This window comes from Pongo abelii, chromosome 3, assembly GCF_028885655.2.
Source record: "Pongo abelii isolate AG06213 chromosome 3, NHGRI_mPonAbe1-v2.0_pri, whole genome shotgun sequence".
Taxonomy (NCBI): domain Eukaryota; kingdom Metazoa; phylum Chordata; class Mammalia; order Primates; family Hominidae; genus Pongo; species Pongo abelii.
Genome location: NC_071988.2, coordinates 114,940,283 through 114,962,295, shown reverse-complemented (window position 1 = coordinate 114,962,295; position 22,013 = coordinate 114,940,283). Strand labels below are relative to the sequence as shown.

At 33.3% G+C, this 22,013-nt stretch overlaps 1 protein-coding gene across 2 annotated transcripts in view; it reads right to left on the bottom strand.

Moving 5' to 3' along the window:
• Positions 1-22,013, bottom strand: part of GRID2 (glutamate ionotropic receptor delta type subunit 2) — a 1,495,815-nt gene that overhangs the window by 263,079 nt on the left and 1,210,723 nt on the right. For both annotated transcript variants that reach the window (XM_024246001.3, XM_054554182.2), the window contains exon 12: positions 5,072-5,210. In XM_024246001.3, coding sequence (XP_024101769.1) covers positions 5,072-5,210 — 139 coding nt within the window. The remainder of the gene's footprint in view (positions 1-5,071; positions 5,211-22,013) is intronic.

Sequence of the window (22,013 nt, the reverse complement as noted above, 5' to 3'; positions counted from 1 at the left end):
GACAATATTCTTACATCCACTACAAATGTAAATGTTAGCCTAGAAATATGAAGTTTCTGAAGCCAAATTTCTAAGTTACCCTTAATCCTCTAGTATTATCAAATTAAGTAGCCCTTGAAAAAAGTAGAGACATACTAGTATCAAGTAGAGACATACTAGTTAATTGCTGTAAATATACATGCATTAGACACCTTTAACGGCCTCCCATGTGCGCCTACATTTTCTCTCTCCCACATGTCCTCCTCTCCAGAGATAAAGTTGTCTTTCTACAATAATGTCACTCTCCATTACCTCCAGGAAAACTTCCGAATTCCTTAACAAGTCTTACCATGCCCTCAACGATTTAGTCCCACCTTCCTTTTCTTTACAGAGCATCTGTCACTTGCTATCCTTCCCTCTGTCCCCAAGCTTTAGTACCAGATTTGGTGATGCTTGAATTTCTAAGCATAATTAGATCATACTCACCTGTGAACACTTAGAAAAAAATTGCTCAATAATTATTTTCTTTTCAAAATGTAGACCAAGGTGATGGCAAAAATCCTGTTATTGATATGCTAGGGAAAAGGAGTTCTTCTTTAGTAATAGAATATTTATGGATCTCTTTCTGTATCAGTTTGGAAAGCAATGCTATCCCAGATTAGTTAGATTCAGTGGCAGAATTAACTCAATATTTTGTTTAATCCAACCTTAAGCATTATGGAGAATGAAAGCACTGAACACAAAAATATGGTGGGATGTTGGGATCCCTTTGAGTAGGTCCAAGTTTACTTGCAGCTCCTGGGAATGAAAAAACTCAAGTTTCATCACCAAAGACCAGTTTGATTCTAAAGTTATTAATAACTGTAACTGTGTAACCCTGATTTTCCCATAGCTATTTTCACTTTTATGTGAACTAGGTAGCTTTTGGAAGTAATATCACAATAAAGGCAAACAGAACTAATTTTGATGATGCTATTATCCAGTGCTTACTCTGAAGTACCTTCAAAGCTTCACATGCTCCATTTCACCATTGCCACTATTAGTCTAGTTATCAAGAGAAAAAAAATCATTCCAATTTCTAGGTGTTTGAAAACAATTAACTATATGTTGTTACCTCTCAATGGGAATGAAAAAGCCAAAATTGTCATTAGAGTCTTGTGGAAATGGCATTTTTTCCCCTTTAAAAACTGAACTGTGTCATGCTCTGTCACATTATATTATATTAAACATAGGACATAGTTATGATGTGCAGCCCGTATCACTGAAGGGATATGAAATTAAATTTATGGGTTATCTTTTCCAGGGAAAATTCCCTTTCAAAACTTCTATTAATAACAAGTGCCAGTTAGATTAGATGCCCATAGATATCTAATTTTAAAAACAAGGTAAAATTTTATGAAATTATTCAGCTTCCCCAAAATAAATCTATTAGATTGCTCCTAGAAAAGTGGAAGAGTTTCTGTCAACCATCAATTCAAAGAAGCTGATTTCTCCCTGCCCCCTCTCTCTCCCCTTCACTGACATTCCTCTAACCACCTCTGCCCATTGTAGTCTGCAGAAGCAACGCTGAATTTTGGAAATGAAGCTATGGTTGGCATGTGTTTGCCAATGGCACAGCAAAATTGGGCTGGAAAAAGTACATTGACATGCCCTGCAGCTTCATTTGGTGATGAGCAAATCTTATTAATATAAATGATTAAGAAGCATGACATTGAACGCCACTTTGAAAAAAAGTTTGTCTTTTCTAAGAAATATTAGAATTTTCCCAAGAAACTTTGGAATTAGTTACAAATGAAATTTCGAATGTTTCTAAGAAACACTGCAGGCAATCATGTTTACCAACACTGTTGAGGCATGAAATTAGAAGATATCTTTAAATTTCGGGAGGGAATCCGGCTTCTTTTAACTTACTTGGCTCTGATTCTCTCCTTCCAAAATTAGTCCAGTGATAATATTACAAGGAAGTAGAGATTTATTATACCCACTGATGACTTTTAATAATGCCAGTTGGCATTGGAAAGGAATGATTTTTTTAAAAATGAATGCTCAGTTACTTTGGGCAGTAGAACTACACTTGAGGGAAACATGATGTGAAATTACAATCTTTTTCCATCAGGTGTTACTTTTAGATAAACCTGTGGATGAAAAATTTGAGACAGGCTTCTCCTCCCACTGCTATTGCATGAAAGTCTAGACAAAAACCGGTGCTGGAAAAGTTAGTAATAACTAAATAACTCAGATTTACAGACGCCACAAAGTCTGCAACCTCAGAGAAATACCATACCAAGCAAACAAATTCTAGGACCCACCACTAGATTAAAAAAAAAAAAAAAGAATTTGACAGGTAAGGCCATGGATTGATGTCTGATTGACATGGATTGGACTCTCAACTCTAACACTTATTGAGTGTGTAATCTTAAGCATTATCTTTCAAACTCTGTTTCTTCATCCATAAAATGGCAATAAGAGGAGTACTTGTATTATTAAGGTTATTTTGTGGAATAAATGAGATGATATTTGTAATATGCTTAACTTCTGGTTCATTATAAATTCTCAGTCAATGTTAACCATGATTTTTTGTTTACTATAATGACAGTTGTTGTTTACTGCATAGGATCAGTTATTTTATTTAAAGATTTTATGATTTATTTATTTAAAAACACTTCAAAGTCAGATGTGAACTACATAAATTTTGAGCTTTAAGGATACCCAAAATGTGACACATTCAACATAATTGATAAGAAATATGTTAATGAAATAAAATACTCAATTTTATTGATTAAAAACTATTTTGCTATTTGCCATTTGCAACAACATGGATGAACTTGGAGGATGTTACACTAGGTGAAATAAGCCAAACACAGAAAGACAAATATTATGATATCACTTATATGTAGAATCTAGAAAAGTCAAACACTTAGAAGCAGGAGTAGAATGGTGGTTGCCAGGGGCTAGAGTACAGGGAAAATGTGGAGATGTTGGTCAAAGGGTAGAAACTTTCAGAAGATGAACCAGTTGTGGGAATCTAATGCACAGCATGGGTGGTGCATTTGATTGTGGCAATTATTTCACAGTGTATATGTATATTGAATCATCACATTGTATACCTTAAATATGTCCAATTTTTATTTGACAATTAAGCTATTTTTCTTAAAATGAGTTCTATTGATTGGATTTGCCAAAGTATTACCCTGAATGGTAGATACCAATTATAGACATAATTAACTCATGTTGGGATATATGCCTACATGCCTACAACACAAAAGTCACCTAAATTTTGATACTGTATTTCCTCAGACCAGTTGAGGATTTGGAGAATTTCATCCTTTACATCCCTTAGCAATGGAAGATGCTATGACAAGTTTCTTCTTGTGTTCTCTAAAACCTAAGATTCACACAGAAATTCAAGTTCAAGTGTGGTGTGGGAACTAACATGATGCAGTTAGAATGTAGGCTCAGGAACCAGATTTAAGGTTTGGTCTTTACTCAGTCACTTACTAGCTGCAGGCTTTGGGTGGGTTACTTATCCTCTCAACTTTAGTTTTGTCATTTATAAAACGAGTTATTGATAGTATGTATTTTTGAAGATGATAGTAGGTTTTAAATAAGCGAATGCATCACAAAATCTGGCATTTTGTAAGTGATCAATAAATGTGTATTATTATTTTCATAATTTTACTCATTTCATTGATCTTTTGGCTGGGCTGTTGTAATCATTTTCATATTGCTTAAAGTATGATGCTTATGGGGTCACCAGTATAAGCTTTCCATCAATGGTATAAGTTTCACTCTGTATGATTTGTAATTTATGTCACACATAGATCTGTTTACACAGACAATAAATTGGGGGGAATATGAAGGTTCTGTATCAAAGGAATAATTGGAAAACAACTTGAGCAGCATGATTTCATGAGAGAAACTAGAAACATAATTTTTATGAATGGATAAAATAATTGACTACTTATTAGCATTACTAGTTGAATATGGGAGTTTCAATTTGTATAATGAGCAAATAGAAAAGAATATCTTATTTATTTATAGATAATTAATTCTTTACTTTTTTGGTATTATGCTATAATAGTTTTGTGGCTACTAATGAATTTAATTTACATTCTTTTTAAAAGAAAATAATTACCCAGATTTTCTTTTCCAAACAAGTTACATTCCTAAGGAATTCCCTGACATATCTAATTATTCTGAATTTGAATTGCCAGCTTTTTGGGAAATGAATGTTCAACTTTAGGAAAATTCAAACTTATCTTGTTTGAGGATGAATAAAACATTTTCAGGAAAATTTTTCTTAAAACAATATATAGAACATTATGTTCTAATAAGGCAGAAATTATACTGTGGTGCTGATCTTATGGTGTGAAATCACAAAAGCAAAACTGGCTGTGGTGGATAAAAGGCCCTTGGGCTCCACGGGCTCATGGAAATGGCATTTGTGAATTGAGACACTGGCTTAGGTAACTTTTAGGATTAAATAAGTGCACCACAGTTAATCACTATTTCCCACCATTGCAACTGCAACTAGTAAATAGCAGCAATAAGGACCACATGAAGTATAAGGTAATGAAGAGAAAAACAGAATGTGGTTACTGAAATACTATAATTTTCTGTTGATTGCTATTCCCCTCCCTTTTCTTTTCTCCCCAATCCCCAATCATCCATCTATCTCTCGAACATCTGTATCTATTCAACTATTTATTCTGACAGTACATAATGGGACAGACTCAAGGCAAAGATTTCCTTTTAAGTATGACTCTTTTTTTTCTTCCTTTTCACAGTGTTAGTCAGATATAGTCATTCTTTGTGGACACTAAAATTCTGAAGATGTGTTATCCTTCCAGGAAAATGTGGGAAGCAACATTCAAATTGTAGCCAAATTTTTACTTTATAAAAAATGCTCTACCAATACTGCATTTCCAGGACTTGGACTAATCAGTGATACTTTGCAGTAACACAAAATTGATCCTTTACTCAAAGGGAAGTTGTACATTTATTATGAGACACCATATACTTATTCTCAGATAGCTTTGGCACTCTTATCATTTCTCATATTTTGTGGCTGATGGAAACATTGTCTACTTACTGGATGGAACTTTCAATGCGTGTAATAGTGAGGAAAGCAGCGAGGTTTGCTGTGTAAGATGAGATAACAATCAAAGCAAATAGCCACCAAGCACCCATCATCATTCGGGTAGCCAGAGTCGTGTACGGGACCTCCCCACCTGTAGAAAGAAGCAAAGAGATAAAAAGAACATCAACTAGTATTTATTGAGGATCTGAAGTCATCTATATTCAACACAAACTTAACTCGCAAGTAGTGAGAATTTTTTCTGCTTAACATTAACATAGATCTCTATATTTTCATTGCTCCATATTGAATTCTCTTTTATGAGATTATGAAAGACCCAGCCAAAAGAAGCATGATAAATATTTAGTATAACATGTTTAAATGATAGTTCTTCCCCCTTCCTGTTCAACCCTATAATTAATTACCCTTTTATTATAATCACGGGTATATGCTTTCTTTCCAAGGGCTTCATTATTCATTAGTTAGGTGATATTAATACGGCTATGCCTATATTTAATGCAAATTTTCAGATTTCCAGTTAAATAAATAATAAAGGATTATTTTTTGTTATATTCTCTAGAAACATAGCTTGTTAATGATCATGGGATCACACATATTAGTGTTGGCTTCAGTATCACATACTTGCTTTGTTCTACTTTTAATTGACTTCCTACTCTTACAATCTTGTTGCAGAATCCTCTTCTCCATCTTTTAAATGTTGGAGTGTTCTTGGGCTCAGTCCTTAGACTGCTTCTGTTCTCTGTCCATAGCCTCACCATGGAAAATATCAACGAGTCCCCTGACTTTGACTATGATCTACAGCATACTTTGATAACACTAGAATTTATATTTCTAGCCCCCTACCCTGACTCTTTCTAGAGAGCTATAGATAAAAGCCTACATGATTCTCACTTGGAATCCAATATGCATCTCTAACTTATGACATCTAAAACAGAACTCGTTTTATTTTACTCCCAAATTAACTCTCCTTCAAGCCAGTCCATACCATGTCAGGGAATAGCACCACTACTTACTTTATTTCTCAGACCAAAAATAGGAATTTTCAAACATCTTTTTCAATAGCAAGTCCTGTCACCTTTACATTCAAATTACATCCCAAATCCTACCTCATCTCATCCTGTCTACTGCTGACACCCAATTCAAAGATGACATCTTTGACTCTACTACTGAACTACTAATGTGGTTTCCCCATTTATTTACATTCTAGAGAGTACCTCCACTAAGTCTATTACCATGGTGCTTTTATAAATGAAAATCAGATCAATGGGATTCCCCTGTCAAAGCTTCCAGTGGCTTCCCAGGACTCTTTAACAAAATAAAATAAAAAATCTCTACCAAGGCTTACAAGGCTGTGTGTACACTGATCTTAGGTCAATTGTCTGACTTTATTTCTTACCATTCTCTCAATGGCTTTCTTGAAATTTCCTCTATAGAGCTATGCCAATATATGTCCCAGGGCCCTTGCATTTGCAAATGGTTATGCCTAAAATTCTCTCCTCTATAATTCATAAATTCTGTCTTCCTTCAATTTTTTCAGGTTTCTGCTCAGAGGATATCTTTTTATAACAATCTTTTATCACCACTCTATCTAAAATAACTCCCCACAACCCTATACTGCCAATTCGTTTATCTTTTTAAAAATAACAATCTATTAGGCTTTAAACATTTTTGTTTATTTCTGTCCTTTATAATTTTTGCTATAGGAATAGTCCTTGTCCCATATTAATGGGTAATGTTTTTTGAATGAATATGTCCTGTGTTATGGACTAAATTGTTTCTTTCTCAAATTCATGTCCTGAAATTCTAACCCACAATGTGATTGTTATTTGGAGATAGGACCTTTAACTAAGTAATTAAGGTAAAGTGAGATTGTAAGCATGGATTCTAATCCGATATGATTGGTGTCCTTATCAGAAGAGGAAGAGACACCAGGGAGGCACATGCACAGGAGAAAGGCCATGTGAGGACACAGCGAGAAGGTGACCATCTGCAAGCCAAGGAGAGAGGCCTCAGGAGGCACCAAACCGACTGACACCTTGATCGTGGACTTCCAGCCTCTAGACCTTTGAGGAAATAAATTTCCATTGTTAAGCCACCGAGTCTGCGTTATTTTTTATGGCAATATTATTAGACTAATACATGCTATATATGAACTATTAATAGGCCTTCTAAAAGAAGTTAGTTTTATACTCACGGTGGAAATAAATCAAAGAGATATAATACTACATTCATGTAGTTCTATCAATATGTGAATGGACAACAGAATTCGATTTACTATAATATCAGGCATATTTGTATTACAACCACTAGTTCTCACTATGTAATATGTCTAAATTTTATATGTAGTATAAGTACACCCTTTGGTTATATTCTAAGCTACTTCCCTGATGTATTGTATTCAGAACAGGCTAACTTCTGATATCTGGAACACATTTTTCAAAATAAGTTACAATGCATTTTAGATACTTTCTTGCTCAAAGCAAAATAAATATTTACTCAGCTTTTGAAAGGTAAAAGCAAAATAAAATATTTATTTTTACATCCATATGAGGATTTTCTAGTCAAAATAGCTAATTGAAAAAATAATAATAAAATGTGAACAAGATGATAGCCAAAGACTAAAAGATGTTAATATGTATAACAAAATTAGAACAATAAATTTATGAATGAAAATGCTAATTGGGTGTTCATTTCTATTAAAGTTTTAGCCTTGATTAGAGTTTTTATCACCCACATAAAAGCATACTTGAGTTTTTTCATCTTTGTTATAAAAATTGCAACTCAAGGAGCTCAAATATTCTTGTAGAATGCAAATAAAATGTTATTTGATAATCACACTTAGGAATCAAATATTAAAAGTAATGGGAATCTTGACTTCCAATTTTGGTAATGGTTGGTAATGGTTGGTGGATGAAGCCATTCAGAACAATCCTCCCACTGACAACAACTAGAAAAATTGAACATATAATGCATTTTCAGAGCTAAAGAGGCAGTAAAAATTTATAGGCCCAGAGTTCTGGAGAAGAAAATAACCCAGAAAGATAGCTTCATATTTGGAAATGGTTTTCCCTGAGGGGCATATGCCAATTTAAAAGCAGAAAGCTAAGAAACTAACAAACTGAGGAATACTTTAACAGTATTCAATGGTTAGATGGTAACAAAATTGGGGTCCAGGGCTTGCCAAATGAGGGTGGGACTGAGACAACAAGAAAATCCCCAAATGATCATAAACGAAGCCATGGGTCAAAGAAAATCACCAGAGACATGAAAAGTACTTTGAATAGGGTGATAATAAAAATACTCCACATCAAAATTTCACAAGTTTTGAAAGTAGATGGGACGCAGCTAAATTGTATTGAAGGAAACTGATAGCCTGCAATGTATAAGAAAAGTAGTCTGAGTTACTCATCAATTTTAAGAAGTTGAAAAAAATCAGTAAGTTAAATTTGAACAAGTACAAGGAAGAAAATAATTAAGAGCAAAAATTAACAAAATAGATAAGAAATGCAATTAAGAAGGTTGATCTGACAGAAGTTCGGTCCTTTAAAAAGACCAAAATAAGCTGTTGAAACTTATAAGGAAAATAAGTGAAGACACAAAAATATAACAGGAATTTTAAAAGTACATTGTTACAGATGTTACAGATAATAGAAGGATAACTTATGTACAAGTTTATGCCAATAAATTTGAAAATTAAGATGATATGGACAAATTCCTAAAAAAGTTCCTCCCCAAAGAAATAGAAAATTTTAATGGTTTTGTAACTATCAAAGATTTCAAATCCGGAATTAAAACCTACCCACCACAAAATGTAAGGCCAGTGGTCTTACTAACAAAATCTACCAAATATACGAGGGAGTAATTAATTTTAATTGTACACAAATTCTTCATGAAGTTAGAAAAAAGCAAGACACTATTCAATCCATTTTATAAAGAAAGCACAACTTTGATAACAGAACCTGACAAAGTTATTCCAATAAAAGGCAATTACAGGCCAATCTTTCACACGATTGTAGATTCAAAAGATAAATAAATTAGCAAATGGAGAATTGCATAAATAAAGAGATAGGGTTTATTACATGAAAGCAAGATTGGTTTGGCATTCAAAAATCAATCATTGTAATTCACTACTTTAGGACCAAAAGAGAAAAATTATATGATCTTGGCAGATGAAGAAAAGGTACAGATAAAAGTTCAACATCCAGTCTTAGAAAAACAAAACCAAAACAAACCTAGAAATAACCAGCAAACTGGAAACTTTAAAAAGTGTTCATTATTTTTATAAAAGGTACTTTAAGAAAATCTATATCAAGTATCATACATACTAATAAAATAAAAATTTTGACTGTTTTAAAGGACACAAATTGTTAACATTTCTATTCAGCATTGAATTGGAGTTGTGCTAGACTCTGTAGTCCAAGAAAAAAAATCAGAAAAAAAGTATTTAGGAATTGGAAAGAATGAAACAAAAGTTATGGATTAGTGATGATATGAATACGTATGTAGAAAATCTAAGAGAACAAAGGATAAGTTATTAAAATTAATAAATTAGTTATCAGCTTGCTATGTTACAGAATTAATGTTCAAAAATAGATTGTATTTATATATAACAGCAATACTTACAGCATAGAATTAAAAAACATATCATTTGCAATAGCATTAAATGATCAAATAACTAGGAACAAACTCATTTAAAGATATGAGAGACCTCGACATGAAAAACTATAAAACTATTTTTGAGTAAAATAAAGGAAGATTCAATAAATGAAGATATAGCATGTTCATTGATTGACAGACTTAATACTGTAAAGATATAAGTTCTCAAATTGATCTATAGATTCAGTCAGTGAATTTCCAATTAAAAATCCCAGGTTGTGTGTATGTGTGTGTGCACAAGTAAATGTGCTTGAAGCTGAATGTAAAGTTTATATGAAGTTGCAAAAGGACAAAAATTGCCAAGATACTCTTCAGGAAGAAGAAAAAAACTGGCTCTTGATGACTATAGATTAATATAGTAATTAAGACAGTTGGTTAGTTGTACAAGGATAAACCAAATAAATCAGTGAAAGTTGTCCATGCATACATAGGCACTTGATTTATACCCAGCTGGCACTAAAGTATGTACTATAGAGAAAGGGAGGTCTTTTCATTAAGTAGGTCTAGGTTAATTAGATATATGTATTAAAAATAATGAAACTTGTCTCTTAACTCATACTATACACAGGAATCAATACCATGCAGCCTGTAGATAAAAATATAAAAGGTAAACAACAAAGCTTCTAGAAAATTATATGGGAGAATATATCCACAAGTTTGGGTAGAAAAGGATTTATTAAACACAGCATAAAATGCGTTAACAGAAAAGATTGATAATTTGACTGCAATAATACTTCATAGTTAAAAAGATACCATAGAGTGAAAAGACAAACCACAGTAGAAGATATTTATAATACATATACCTAACAAAAAATCATCAATAAATATTAACTCCTATAAATCAATAAGAATAAATGAGATAACAATCAGAAAAATGGATAGGTGGTTTCGTAAGAGAAGATAACCAATGGCCAATAAATATATGAAAAGGTAGCAATCTTATTAACTACTAGGGAAATACAAGATAAAAAAATACCACTCCACAGCCACCAGAATGATTAAAATAAAAAGATTTACAATAGCAAGTGTCGGCAAGGATATGGAACTATCAGAATGCTTGTACCCTGTTGTTGGGATTGCAAATTAGTTCAGTCAATCATTCTGATAAACGATCTCTGAAAACTAACGTATGCATATCTCAGAATCCAGCAACTTCCCCCCTTAGGTACATACCCACTAGATGAATGTACATACCAAGAGACAGAAATGTTTGTAGAAGCATTGTCATAATAGTCTAAACTGGAAACAGCCCAAACATACTTTGAGAGTAGACTGGATACCTCCTTACATAATTTAAGTTTGGCCTCAAGGTTTCTTCATGCATAGTGAACTGTGACCTAACTGGATGTATAAACAGACTGTAACCTACTCTTGTACCAATCACAGAGTTTCAGCCAACTATAGGTGACCAACTGTTCAAACTGTGTTCAAATAAGGCAAATGCGGAGCTGTAATCAATCCAGCTGTTTCTGTACTTCACTTCTATTTTCTGTATGTCACTTTCTTCTCTCTGTCCATAAATATTATCTAAGCTTGTGGCAGCCCCCAGTTGCTCTGAACCTATCTGGTTTGAGGGGCTCCTCAATTCCTGAATGGGCTCTTTGCTCAGTTCAACTCTGTTAAATTTCATTCATCTAAAGTTTTTTTTTGAACAAACAATAAACTATTGCACAACAATGAAAACAAGCAAATCTCACTTATAAACACCATTAATGGGTTTTATGAACCTAATGTTGGGTAAAATAATTCACACTGTATAATAATTGTTCACAAGCAAGCAACATGAATGGCAGTGTTGATGATCCCATGGGTGGTTACCTTTGGGAAGAGTGAAAAATGATTGAGAAAAAGGAAATGGGGGCTGGGTCACTAGTAATGTTCTATCTTTTCCTCCGTGGCAATTATACAGGTGGACCATTGCTGGTAATTCATTGAGCTGCACAATATGTTATGTACTTTTCTGTAGGCAAATAATACTTCACAATTAAAAACTAAATAAAAGAAGAAAATAAGGAGAGAGAATAGTGAATTTAATAATGATATTTGTTTTCTTTCTCCTTTTTTTATCCACAATTAGAAAAAAAATATGCTTTTTCATAGAGTCAGGATGCCAGAAGAGATAATTAGGTAAAGGACAAAACAATTAAGTGCCAAATTAAAAAAAAAACATAATCTCACCTTGCTAAAAAAGTATTGCAAAAATTAGGCTGATACTTTATGACACTTCAGGGTGTGCAAAGGTCTGACTCTGAAGTTGGGTATTTGGATTCCTATAGCCCCTGATAAGTTTAAAGTACTCTGCTAAAGCATGAAAAATTTTTATTTTCCAAATGACCTCTCTGTTTTAAGGAAAATCTTCTTGACCAGATTTTCATTTTGATGTGATTGTTTTACCACATGAAAAACTACATTAACCTTGCTACTGTATACATTAGCTTACTTATAAAAGTTGTTAAAAATAAGCAATTTCTTCAGGCAAGTTTGGGAAATTTGATAAATCTATCTGAGTCAGGCAAAAATTTGTTATTCTAAGTCTTATTCTGTGTGAGTATATATGCATCTTTGTGTTTCCATGAAATATGAAAAAGTAATTAATTGTTGAAGAGTCTCCATTTGGTTGTTTGGTAAATCCACTTCTTATAGGTTTAAACACTCGCAACATTTTTAATTTGTAATCTGGAATGGTGGGATTATTTTATAAATTATGATTAGAAAAAAATGGGAGAAAACTAATTAATACCTTTTTTAAAAAAAAAACATTCCTTTTTCAAGAGTTGGATCTTTATTGGAAATAGGTTACTAACAAAATGGCTAAAAACTCATAGCAAATAGAAAATTTTCATTATTCAAGCTGACAGAATAGTTCATGTAAGCTGATCAATTAAAATATAAATAAATATTAGTGTGTTTTACACTTACAGAATCACAATGTAGAAAAACAAAGAAAGATATTGTTGGAATTTGTGTGGAAGTCATTGCCAGCATAAGCATATTCTACATTTAAAGATAGGAGGAGATAATGTATATATCATCTCTGAAATGCTTCATTTATGCCAGTCACCTTTACATAAGTATTTCTTAAAATTTATTGATAGTCAAATTGAGAGACACTGTGACCAGATCTGTAAGTGTTTTATTTTTTTGACAGAAGATGTGGGGGTAATAAGGAAGTGAACAAGAGATACAAGTGTGGTTCCCTGTTGTCCACAGGATAATGGGTTCACTATATTGAACGCATTTGCAAGCTAGGGCAGATTTTCTACAACATGACATGTCTATCATGGGTATAAGAGATGGCTTTTGGTGGTAGGGAGAGATAGCACAAAAATCACATCATGTTACAGTGAGTAAGTTGTTCCATTTACAATTACCTTTTAGAATTTATTTATTTATTTATTTATTATACTTTAAGTTCTGGGATACATGTGCAGAACGTGCAGGTTTGTTACATAGGCATACATTTGCTATGGTGGTTTGCTGTAAACATCAACCCGTCATTTAGGTTTTAAGCCCCTCATCCATTAGGTATATGTCCTAACGCTCTCCCTTCCCTTGCCCCACAACCCTTGACAGGCCCCGCTGTGTGATGTTTCCCTCCGTGTCCATGTGTTCTCATTGTTCAACTCCCACTTATGAGTGAGAACATGTGGTGTTTGGTTTTCTGTTCTGTGTTAGTTTTCTGAGGATGATGTTTTCCAGTTTCATCCATGTCCTTGCAAAGGACATGAACTCATTCTTTTGTAAGGCTGCATAGTATTCCATGGTATAAATGTGCCACATTTTCTTTATCCAGTCTACCATTGATGGGCATTTGGGTTGGTTTCAAGTCTTTGCTATTGTGAATAGTGCTGCGATAACCATATGTGTTTATGTGTCTTTATAGTAAAATGATTTATAATCCTTTGGGTATATACCCAGTAATATGGCAAGAACAAAGCCTCAGATAATAAGGTTCTGAAATTTTGATTTTACTTTTACGAAGAAAATTCAAATCTCAAACTCCATTTGGCATTCAATGGAACTAATTTGTATTCAATGTTTCTTTTACATTAAATTTATTTTATAGTTATTTTCTATTGAATGCAATGACATTCCTTTTAGTTGCATTAGTGAATATTACCATTATTAAGAATAATATAAACCCTTCGTAATCTGAATTTCAAGCATTCCCATCTCCTATGCCATCTTCAAGCTTTTGAGCTTCCTCCCTCCATCAAGCCTGCAATCCCTCTGGGATCTAAGATGCTCTGACCCTGCTCATTTTTGCTGTCCCTCTCCACCCTCCTAGACACACTTCCTTCTTAAATTTAGTAATTGAAACAGAACCACAAAAATGAGATTCTGAGATTGGATTGCTCCCATATCTATGTAGCACATATTGATGGGAAATGGAACTGTGACAATTTACAGCCTGTGGTTACATTATAATTGTTTAAATAACCAACAGTGTTGGCACGGAATGAAGTGCAGGTGGAATGCAAGGCCATGGCAATAATAGTGATTTTGAAGATTATGGTTCCAGCTAACTGCTCTGAAGCCCCTGAATGAATACAGAGTGCAAATGAGAAACTTAAGGCCATGAATGCCTAGCTCAGAAATGAGGTAAAATTTTAATATCTTGATGGCAGTTTTGAAGAACTCTCTTAATCCTGCAGTTTTTGGGTAGATACTGCTGAGGACAAGATTAAGGCTTGACTGTAGCACAGTTTAATTGCTGATTAAATCTTCTGCCATATAAGATATCTCATGCATTGATAAGAATTTGAACTTTGAAATTCTTCTGAACCTTCTTGTTATTGGAAGCAACCTCTCACCACTTCTGACGGAATCAGCCTTCTTCTGCACAAATGCTTTTCAATAACTTGACATAGGAAATTTCACAGATCTCTTCTGGACTCACCACATTACTCCTTATTGCCTCCATGCTACAAATTAGGTCCCAAAATAATTGAGTCAAAGAAGTATAAAGCCCACTTATAAAAGTTTATACCAAATAGGATGACATTAGTATCTATTAGGGCAAATATATTGTCATGGGTGGTAATAATTTCAGGTTTGGGATTTAATGTGCTGACTTGATACTTGGGCAGGGGGCGGTAGTAATTCATTAGATTGGCTAATTAAAGAATGAACCAAAAATGAATGAAATTTGAAAATAACCTATATACAACCTCCCTGGCCTACTGTAGAGATTCAGGGAGGTGGGAATGTTGGAATGAATCTGTTCCAAGAAACTTGGTCACCTCTCTTACATGAGAAGGCCACTCCCTACACAAAGATATTAAAAAATGCATGGAAGGGGGCAGAACACAAGCATCTCTGAATAGTTCTGTGTGCTTGTCCTCTGAAGTCTCAGGTAACACTGGGGAATCCTGCAATAAATTGCATTTCTTGATCCAAAATGAAAGCAGTATCCCAGGTAAAGGCGTGGTGTGAATGACTAACTATAAGAGATGAGGTAAAACTCCCACAGTGAGTCATGGGTGTTTATCAGTGGTAATTGAAGCGTATTATCTTCAGAGAACTATAGTAATAGCTTATTGATCACAGTGACCCTAAAAATAAAATAGGTGCTTCTATTTACATAATTTATGTAATATACAATCTATTAATTACAGGTTATACTTTATAAACCGTTAAGGTGCTTCTTGATATGTATGGATAAAAAATTCCACATTTGAAGGCAGAAACCTAGCCTCAGTTGCTGAGTGGGAATTTGGAACCTCTTATCTAGTTCCCAGAACTAACCCCGTGTATATATTCAGAAGCTCAATATTGAAGAAGGGGTCAAGGTAGCATTTTTTGATATGTCCTTTTTTGGCATTTTTAATGTGATTTTTCAGTAGTAATGGTCAGGTCAAACGTACAATTTTGTATCCTATTTACTACATCTTCAATGGCTGAATGATATTTCCCAGTCAGTCTACTATAGCTTATTTAAGTATTCTCCTAGTTTAGAAAAGTTGGAGATTTTTATTCTATCACATATTACATTGCTATAAACATCTTCAAACACGTAATGTTTTAAATATTTTGACTTATTCTCTTTTGACAGAATCCATGAAGAAAAGTTATTTTGTGAATGAAGTTAGTTTTTTATATCTTATACAAGTAAAAAGAATTTTCAAACACATTTTATATTGAAAAAATAGTGATAGGTAATGTCATTTCTCTATTTTTGCTATGGTTCATTTTATGTGTCAACTGGATTCAGGAACAGACAACCGGTAAAACATTACTTCTGGCTGTATCAGTGAGGGCTTCCAGAGAAGACTGGTGTGTGACTCAGTGGACTGAGTGAGGAAGATTCACCTTCAATGTAGGTGGGCACCATCCAATTAGCTGGCAGCCCAGATAGAACAAAAAAGGAGAGAAAAGGATTTCTTCTCTCTATGTCTCCTGGAGCTAAAACACACTGTTTTCCTCCTGCCCCTGGACATCAGGATCCCTGGTTTTCTGGCCTAGGGACTCCAGGACTTATGCTAGTTCCCTGCCCCATCCCCACTCCCAGGTTCTCAGGCCTTTGGCCTGGGACTGAGAATTACATCATCAGCTTCCCTGGTTTTGCGGCTTTTCTTAGTGTTTCAGAATCTCTAGGTTGCAGACAGCTGTCATGAGAATTCTCAGCCTCCATAATCGTGTGAGCCAATTTCCCTAATAAATCCCCACTCAAATATCTATATCTACATCTATATCTATCTATATATAGGCATACCTCATTTTATTGAATTTCACTTTATTGCACTTCACACATTTTCTTACAAACTTATTTTTACAAATTGAGGCTTTGTGGTAACCCTGTGTTGCAAAGCACCATTTTTCCAGCAGTATATGCTTACTTCATGTCTCTCCATCAGCATTTTTTAGCAATAAAGTATTTTTAAAATGAAGGTATGTATATTGCTTTTTAGGTATAATGCTATTGAACACTTAAAAGAATACAGTATAGTGTAAACCTAACTTTTATATGCACTGGAAAATAAAAAAAAATTGTGTGACTCACTTTCTTGGCATATTTGCTTTATTGTGGTGGCAAAAACTGAACCTGCAATATCCTTGATGCATGCCTCTATGTATCCTATTGGGTCTGTCTCTCTTGATAATCTGACTAATACAATTGTTATTTCAGTTGGTTTTAAATGACTAAATATTGTTATGGACTGGCTATAGGTCTATTTGCAAATAAGCAAAAGAAGGCTACAAGGCATTAGATCATGTAATTGAAATGGAAATTTCCTGTAGACTTCTCTGACTTAATATTTACATGTCATAGGCATTATGATGCTCGTAAAGCTTATAAATAGCAATTCCTTCTTTCCACCACTTTTATATTATTTGTGCTTTTCTAGTTTGAAGAGTTCCATGTTGGTTGAATAATGCATTTCAGTTTTTAATATATTTTAATGTTAATAGTTAAAATATTAAATGTTTATACTTAACATTAACATAATGTTAATTTAAAATGTAGTTAATTTAATTTAATGTAGTTAATTATATAATTTAATATTTTATCATATTTAATCTATTTTTAAAATTAATAGAATTCTTTTATACATACAAATGCCATCTATACATATTTACTTGAAATAAGAATGTTCTGAGGAAATAAAAATATGTTATTTCAATATTAGAACTTCCTACAGAAGGAGATGATCTTTATAATTTTTGAAACTTCTGACTTAATACCAGCAGTTAAGTTTATTTTACCAGGCCCAATACCATAAAATATTTCTGATGAGCAGATATGAAAAATACTAAATTAAAAATTAAAATCAAATTAAATGGGTGCTGGTTACCACACATAAACCTTACATGCTGATTTTAACTTAACTTTTAAGTGCCAATTGCTATAACTCATCTTAGAACTAAATTGAATTTTATTACACAAAAACATATTACTTGGCAGTTTCTTACTTTCACAGTGTTTTTGTTACTCTAGCCTGTATAAAATTCCCACTGTTTCTAAAGAGCTAGGGAAAAAAAGAGCCCATTGAACATCAATCACAGATTTCAGGTTTCCAGTTTGTAAGGTGGGCTACATTATAATTTGACATAGTTGTATGTTAAGTAATAGTAAAAAATACTGAAGTAAGTGCTGCATTGAAATAAATATAAACTCTCTTAAGTGCAATGTTAAGAACATATAGGTGAGTAATACACATAATGTTTACCATAATTCCCCACCATAAATTGATTAACTTTCCTGTCTCCAAGCATAGTGGCGGTGATAGCATTTAGAAACCCTTTCTGTAAATTCTATATCTAGGTCTCATTTAATAAAGCCTTTTATTCCTCCATTGCACTAATTACTTTGCATTCAGTTCTACTGGACAGTCTGATCACAGTATGAATGAAATGCACCATATCCATTGAAAGTAGCTTGTTATACAAGAACTTTATTGGGTCAGGCAAATAAGTTTTCTAGAACATTAATTAGCAAAGTTCTTTTTTATGGGACTGCTAAATCCATTTTGAATTGGTAAGTTTACTTTTTTATAGATTCTGAAATGACATTGAAATTAGAAGTTCTTTTATCTGTTTTAAGAGAGTGTTTCTAAACAAGCTTCTAAATATCTGAAATTGAATGTTTTGGTCGAAAGGCTTGGTAGTATTTGTGGCTGTTCCCTGAAATTTCCACTAATTCATAGGTTTGCATCTCACACTATTAATGGATAATCAAAGCATGTTTAGCACAAAGCAGAATGGGTCAGTGCTATGGCTGAATGACCTTCCCAACCTTCATATTGAAATTTAACTGTCATTGTGACAGTCTTAACAGATGGAATCTTTAAGGGGTGATTAGGCTATAAGGGCAGAGCCCTCATGAATAGATTAATATCATTATTTTAGGAGTAGGTTCATTGTCACAAGTGCAGGTTTTTACAAAAGTGAGTTCAGCTTTCTATTGTTCTCTGGCTACTTCTGGAAAGTTCTCTGGCTCTCTCACATTCTCTTGCCCCTCTGCCTTCCACCATGGGATGGTGCAGCATGAAGGCCCTCACCAGATATCAGCACCTTGATATTGGACTTCCCAGCCTCCAGAACTATAAAATAAATTTCATTTATTATATCATGCCCACTCTGTGATATTTTGTTATAGTGAAACAAAATGGATTAAGACAGCCAGTCTGCCACATATCTTCCTTAAATTTCCCATTATTTTTATATGCAACAAAAATGTATTTGTTTATTTCTTTTTCTGTTCTCATTTCCAGTATCTATCAAAACTACCTTTGTAAATGTTAATGATAAAAATAAGACTATATCTTCAGAACATTGATATAAGTTTCAAAAACAATGGAGGAATATATCCCAAACACTTATTGACTCCCAGAATACTTCCCATCACATGTATTGTTTCTGCTATGCAGCATTTTGTCAAAACCACACACATATATTTAGAAATATCTTCAGCTTTTGTATTCATGCTCTTATATCTGTTCCATTCTGATATTTTAGAAGTTTTGTTAAAAAATAAAAAGGAGAAACCAAGTAGCCTCATTCTTTCTTTCCTGGTTTGGCTTTAGATATGCTGGATATTTTCTAAGGGTGTAAGGCTAAGATTCTGGAAAAAGGCTTAAATGTATAGTAAAAAGTATTTTCCTATCTAATACTACAAAATTAAAACATTTGAAAGTTTAGAAATTCAATCAAAAAGAGGGAAAGATATCCAAACAAATCCCTTAATATCTTCAGAAAGCTTTCAGATAGTATGATTGAGGGATACACTGCAATTTTAAAAGACAATTTATGTATCATCCCTGTATTTTTCTCACCTCCACCATATCTAACACTTCATGTATTTTTAATTTATTTTCTGTGTATTAAATTACTTGATTTACACTGTAGGTGTTTTGTTTTCTACTTTTAACACATCATTGTGTATCAATTGCCTATTTGCTCACCAATAAAGTAAACAACCAACCAAAAGAAGAACACAATGCATGGTTTGAATAAGGAATATAGTATGATTCTTTACATATATACAAATGCTACTTTCCAGAAGGTCTCAAAAATTATTCCCTTTTCTTTTTATACTTTTTTTTAACCTACTGATTTTACCTCAGACCCGGCAATGAAATGAGGGCTGGGAAAGGCACCAAAAGAGGAAATATTGTCTAGATGACTAGTCGTTTGTCAAACAGCATGAAGCAAGACTGCAGTTGAGTCGGAACCTGCCACTCTGTAGTGATCTATTAGCTTTTAATGTTTTAAAATAATTATAGTGAGGCCTAAGCCACTATATAAAACCACTATATAAAGTCTAGTGCCATTAGCAACCCCATTTTTCAGAGATTCAATCAATCAGTAGTTCTGAGGAAAATTGCACCCATTTTGCCAGTCCCAGAAGCATGAAAGTTCAAAGGGTAAGCAGCAGTTGTCAACAGGAATCAAAGTGAAATGGATCTCAAAGTGAGGTTTTTAATTTGGAATTTCTGAGGCTGGTTACTAAACTAGGCCTTATGCATAAGTATGTCATTAGTTCTAAAAGGTCAGAGAATGCCAATACATTTTCAATCAGTTTTAATGATAAAAGGGCCAAAAGTAAGTCTAAAATACATTTTTAAGCCTCCAAAATGTCATTTAAAACCAGCAACCTGTTCACCACTACTGGAGATTAGTTTTAAATTAAAATGACTTTATTGAGCATACATTAGATTTATAATTTGATAGAGAAAAAGGGAATCATTTAACCTTATGAATCTAGTCTTACAAAACAATATCAGCTTTCCTAATTTTGAATTTTCTCTTCTTCCGTAATTTTCAGTTTTACAGAGCGCTTATGCTTAAGTTCTTAGGAGAGTATTTTAAAGAGTTGAAGAGAAAAATTGATTCTATTCTGATTTCTTTTCAACATATTCTTTTGAATAAGAGATTTAAAAATGGTTAAAATAATTTTTGCAGGAAGTTCTTACACTTTCAATTTAGAGCCTCTGGAGTCACTGAGTTAGGGACTTGAATTGATGAGCAATAGGAAAATCAGGAAACAAGGTTATTGTACTGGGCTGAAGCAGTAAACCAAAACCATGGATGTAACAAAGAAGTAGGGTCAGGAAGGAAGGGGATCAGGGTGAAGTTGCACAATAAAACAAAAAACTTCTTAAACTCAGGTCAAGATCAGAGAGTAGGAGGTTACAAAGCAAAGGTCAGGAAACAAAATATGAAAACCTCTATTTGTTAAGTATTTACTAAGGCATTATGCATTGTTTTAAGTGTTTTGGAAGTGTGTTCTTATTTAATCTTCACAACAGGCTTATGGTGTGACTAGAAAAGCAATATTGGGCTTCCTAACCCAAGGTGAATATCACAGAGGGGTGGGGAAATAATACAATATATGATCACAGGCTATCATAGGGAAGGGAGAAAACCAGGCAGGGAGTGACATATGTCAGAGAATTTAGGAAGCCTCCTGGTGTCTCCGCCTCCAAGTACATGCACCATTTCTTCCACCAAGGGTTCTGATTTATTATTTCCATTTCGTTTTCTCCCTCTATTCTCCTCAATGACTAGAATAAATAGGTTTAGATCATGGGCTTCCTACACTAAAAATTTAGGGCAGGTTCAAGCAAATAAATTTAAAACAAACAGAATAAGAGTTTGTCTATAAGACTCAGAAAAATTCCCCATTATTTTGAGTTGGAAATAATTTACTTAGACCAAGTTATTTAGATGATTCTAAAAAGCAGTCAACTTAAAACATAACCAATATAATGAATTGATGATCCTGGAAGATGTAAAGAAAATAGATAGAAGGTGATATTGCAATGACAAGAGATTCTAATAACAAGTAAGAGAAGTAATAGGTGAATAATTCTGTCCTCAGATTTGTTCTGGGAGGCAGGCTGTGATTCTACATACCTTAACTTCATGTTCTAGTGATAACTCAACAAATGCATTTGTCGTTTCTCTATTTTAGTAGTAGTATATAAACTTTTAATTGAATCATAAGAAAATTCTAAGCACCCAGTATTGGAATTATAAATTGATTTTATATTTTCTTTTATAATTACTTAGGCAAATAACTTTTTATGTAATCTTAGATATAATAAATTATACGCTAGTGAATAGCACTTTCAATGTATAAATTGTACATGCAAACAAAATGGTGACTTATATTTTTGCTTTCCTTTTCCCAAAAGGCATTCATTCACCCTACTTCTCTGCATAAATTTTATTGAAAATAGGAAAAAATATGTGTTTGCTGCTTTTTCCAAGTTTCACAGACTTAGAAATTTTTTTATGCACATATGGCAATACACAAGAGACTCTTATAATATTT